General features: G+C 36.7%; 1 protein-coding gene across 5 annotated transcripts; it reads left to right on the top strand.

Annotated features, from left to right (window-relative positions):
* The first annotated feature begins 415 nt into the window (after nt 1–415).
* On the top strand, nt 416–3,720 carry LOC149580186 (uncharacterized protein At4g26485-like). Of its 5 annotated transcripts, none has more exons than XM_089789911.1 (4): nt 440–577; nt 1,388–1,493; nt 2,150–2,303; nt 2,536–3,720. In XM_089789911.1, exons 3-4 carry the CDS (start codon nt 2,180–2,182, stop codon nt 3,405–3,407), a joined length of 996 nt encoding a protein of 331 aa, XP_089646037.1. In that variant the 5' UTR covers nt 440–577; nt 1,388–1,493; nt 2,150–2,179; the 3' UTR covers nt 3,408–3,720. The 5 variants fall into 5 exon arrangements, with proteins under 5 accessions (XP_089646027.1, XP_089646037.1, XP_089646047.1 ...); XM_089789921.1 differs by lacking the exon at nt 1,388–1,493 and adding an exon at nt 1,780–1,926 and having other exon boundaries at nt 441–577; XM_089789916.1 differs by lacking the exons at nt 440–577; nt 1,388–1,493 and adding exons at nt 1,517–1,671; nt 1,780–1,926.
* Nucleotides 3,721–4,555: the final 835 nt, after the last annotated feature.

The following is a 4,555-nucleotide window of genomic DNA, read 5'->3' as shown; positions in this document are numbered from 1 at the left end:
TTCACATATAAATCTATAGAACCACTTCCCTTTATAAATATCCTTAAAAAATCTCAGCGGCACCTGGTCTATTTATAAGGAAGCAGGTGCCCATGAGACCCCACCTAATATTTAAGTTTCATTTTAAGCTTTTGACATTGGCCTCAACTTCGTTTTGAATTCAAATTCACAAGGATTTCAACGGTAGAAAAATATAGCCGTTGCATGCTCCGTCCTTGGACCGGGCCATCATTCACACTCTCCGACAGCCGCCAAGAAAAACGCAATGTGTTAAATTTGATTTTGTGACCTGGCATTCCTTGTTATTGGGCAAGGCCCCTCCTGAAATCTGACGTGGACAGATCGATTCTCCAAGATATTAAAACATAAAAATTAATAAAGAATTATTTCCGTTGCTATATCTGTGGAAGCCGCAAGGATTGGACCAAGTGTTATTAGCGGGAAGTGGCGTTGCTCGGGTGGGAAACTCTTTTAATTTTTCGCCATGGCAACCGCTTTCTTTGGTACCCTAATGGAGCTGAATACTCCCTATGGGAGACCCCATCTTGTTGAACATCACTTGCAAGAGCTTGAACAGGTACAATTTTTTATCTATAATGTGGGTGTCTGGTTTTGTGCAAGAAATTTGGAATTTGGGCGAATGTACCTGTTTATAGAATTTGGGTGCATTTGGGTGTCTGTTTATAGAATTTTGGTTTGAGTCTTGCTAGTTTATGGGTTTTTGGGCATTAAGAATATTGTTCGATTGTTCTTCAGGCCGGATAATTTTTTTTGATTTAAGAATAATGTTCGATTATGGGCAAGAATTTTGTTTTCAATCTTGCTTGCTTCTGACAATTGATCAGATTTGCTTGAATATGCCTGTTTATAGAATTTGGGCGGATTCATGGAAATTTGATTTAGGGGTTTTTGGGCATTAAGAACATTGTTCGATTGTTCTTCAGGAGTTTTTGGGCATTACGATCCATTAAAATCTCTGTGGATTCTGAGCGCTGTTGTGCAATTTAGGTCAGACATAATTTCGGTTATAGCCTTATGTATATTGATAGCTCTGAGTTTGGCCGTCTGTGCTAAAATTTGGAGGAATGCCTTTGTTTATATGTAGAATTTTGATTTAGGGATTTTAGGGTATTTGCAATTTTGAGTTAGGAATTTATGGGTGGTTTTACTCAAATTTGGGTGATTTGTGTGTTACATAGTTGGATATTACATCAATGGAATTTTACATGGATTCTGGGCAACATTTGTGAAGGTTTTCTTGGTACATGGAATAACTGAAAGTTTGGTTGGCAATGGCAAGAATTATTTTAGAGTGAAATGATGCAGAATTTTCTAAATCAGGCTTAATGGGTAGTGAGAATGTTTTGAGCATTGTGTTTGTTTGCAGCGTTTGTTGCAGATTTCAGAATGCCGACTATGGATTTTGGGCCCGCATTTTGTAGAGTGCCGACTACGAACAGACAATTATAGTGCAAAGGGATTGTGCCCTTGAGGTCTGACACTGAAGAAATACAGTGAAAGAATTTTGTAGTAGGGTTATTTTGTGCCTTCATACATTTTATAAGGGTCTTCGTGGGTGCTTTTAATCTCTGACTAAAATGCTTGTTATCTTTGAAGTATTGGGTATGCAATTGCAATGTCATTGGGTTGAGCAGGAATGCTGTTTCTGTGGTAAATGCCATATTTGAGAAATGAAGAGATTCATACTGTGTTCTAAGTTATGTTTTTGACGATATTCTTTGATGAATGGACAATAACTTTCAAATTTTGATCGTACAGTGGCAATGCAGAAGGTGCAATGATTTTTGAAGTTCTTGGATGTTGGGAGCCATGGAGAATTAGGGTTCGTTAAGAAGTATAGGCAGCACGTAATTTGGAGTATAGGCAGCACATAATTTGAACAATGTTTTGAACTATAAGCAGCACGTAATTTGTTTATTACTTATCTGGTCTTTGTTAGGATCAGTCCCCGTTTTAGCAGTTATGTGTAGGTGATCAGTAATTTTTTGGGATGATCCTTGTTTTGGGATTATGAAGTTATTTTCATTCTTTTTCTGGCTTACTGGTTTCAGGCCAACTATATTGGAGACTAGTTGTAAAACTTTGCGAGCTCATTAACTATAGGTTCATATGGATTCAAATTTTGCAGAGACCCCAGCGCTCATTGGAGAGGTGGTTTATGCACTATTCAAGTCTCCACAGGATTCTTTTAGTTGGAGAAGGAGACTTTTCATTTTCTTCTACCCTGGCAACAAATTTTGGGCATGCAAATAACATTGTTGCCACATCCCTTGATAGCCTAGGTGTGTGTTCTTTTCTTCCTCTCTCTTTGGGTATAACCTGTTGTGAAGCTTTTTTTTTCGGATAATCATGGACCTTTATTTCCAGTAGGATTTTATTGATAATCTCATACATTTTATGATTTACAATCATTTGTTATGTCTCTCTTGGTGCCATCGGCTGTTTACATTAGTCTTTTAGACCTTATTACAATCTTTAGTTGTACTAACACATTAATAAACACTATCAATGCAGAGAAAGTGTTAAGGAAGTACAAAGCAGCCTCGAGTACAATCAGCAACTTGATGAAACGGGGAGCATGGGTGCTACATGGGGTGGATGCTACCTGTATGGATCAGCTGGATGAGTTGAGAGGACAATGTTTTGATAGAATTATATTTAACTTTCCTCATGCAGGCTTTTATGGGAAGGAGGATGATCCAGAGGTCCTAAAGAAGCACAAGAATTTGATGAGCATGTTCTTTAGGAGTGCAGCTATGCTTCTGGCCAAGTATGGGGAAATCCATGTTAACCACAAGATGGGGGAGCCATATGATAGATGGAACCTGGAAGGTGAAGCATCGAAATGTGGTTTGTTTCTCTGTAAGTGTGTTGACTTCAAGATAACTGATTATGCTGGATATAACAACAAAAGAGGTGATGGAGCCCGAATTGATGAGAGCTTTGCTCTGGGACATTGTATGACTTATATGTTCATGCTCAAGTATAGTGCTTTTATTGAAAGGGAGCTTATACTGGCGAAGAGGGGATCTCGATTCTCACCTCTCAAGCGTAGATATGAGAATGTTGGGGAAGAAGAAGGTTACAGGCCTGTCAAAAGACAAAGGATGGAAAGCACATATAACAGCAGACTCATGGAGGTGCCAGAGATACATCTTGATGCCCCACTGAGCCTTCGAAGGGCCCCAACATTACTACCCCGCGCAAGTGATTATGTTTTGCCAAGAAGAGTGCCTCAAAGGATTAGATTTCCCAGTGAGTCTACAGTATCCCGTGTAAGTGATTTTATTATGCCAAGAGAGATTAGGGAAAGAGAGATGAGGGAAAGAAGGATGTTTGGAATCCCTCTTCCAAACCTGAGCCTTCCAAGCTGGTTTCGGTTGTAACCTTGCAATCTTACAGGCAAAAGCAATACATGGCTACAAAGCTTTTTTCATTTTTTTGGTCGACACAGACAATTATGGGCGATAAAGCAATTTTGTATTTTCGGATTGACAAAGGCCACTCATGGGCTACAAAACTTATTTTAAGCTTGCAGCTTTTGGTTTCAATTTTTAGCGAAGGCCAATACTGATAAGATGTTGGTGAAAGCTTTGTCAATGTAGATAGTTTGACAACTTTCATCACCATTTTCAGTGTATACCAAGTTACAATAGTAAGCAAATCATAAATGGAAAATTTCATTCTGTTATTAACAAAGTTCTTTAATGTGCGACTTCTTTATTGGAATGGTTGCAGTAAAAGAAAAAAATGGGGTAGATAATTTTATGAGAGCTTTTTGTTTAAAAGTTGTATGATTATAAATTCTTCTTGCCGTGCAATATATACTGCATACGTTGTGTAAAAACCCTTCAGAAATTTTGAATTTTCTACAGAACAGCACTTGCAGCCACAACTAAATGAGCTATGTCAATAGAAAATTATATTTAAATTTAAGTACAATTTAATCTAAATCTCTATATAGTGTAATATATTTTGTTTTATCAATAATTAATAAAATTTATTATTTTTACTTGAACGATTTTTAAAACAATGTCAGAATAGACAAGTGATCTTAATTTTGGTATCATACACTCACCGTTGGGGAATGAGTGAAGACTGACTTAGTGTAGTGGACGAATGAGGGTCGACGGGTTGGTAATGTTTGCAAAATAACACTTTGTGAGTAATGACATCTTATTTTCATACTTCCATATGCAGGAATGAGGTTTTTTTTTTAAATTTTAAAATCTTCTCATTGGGACAAAGTGGGAAGAGGATTCATGTGGGTAATTTACCAAAAGTTGGTAGCCATTTATGACAAGAGGTTGACCCTCTTTTAATAAAGGATTTAGACCCTCTTGATTGAGTAGATTAGAAAGATGATTGAATTAAAAATTAATTTAAATTTGAAAAATGGTAATAAGAATATTAAATTAAATGAACTTTGGGGTTCATTTAATTTAATAGATGAATGGGTAAAGGAGTGGAGGTGAGGAGAATTGAAGAATAATTAATTAAATAATCATGAATTATTTAATGATTTTTATAAATT

The sequence above is a fragment of the Cupressus sempervirens genome, chromosome 1 (assembly GCF_028749045.1).
Source record: "Cupressus sempervirens isolate cs-2001-9-10 chromosome 1, ASM2874904v1, whole genome shotgun sequence".
In the NCBI taxonomy this organism is placed as follows: Eukaryota; Viridiplantae; Streptophyta; class Pinopsida; order Cupressales; family Cupressaceae; genus Cupressus; species Cupressus sempervirens.
Note: the sequence above shows the minus strand (reverse complement) of the source record. Positions and strands in the feature narration are given on the sequence as shown.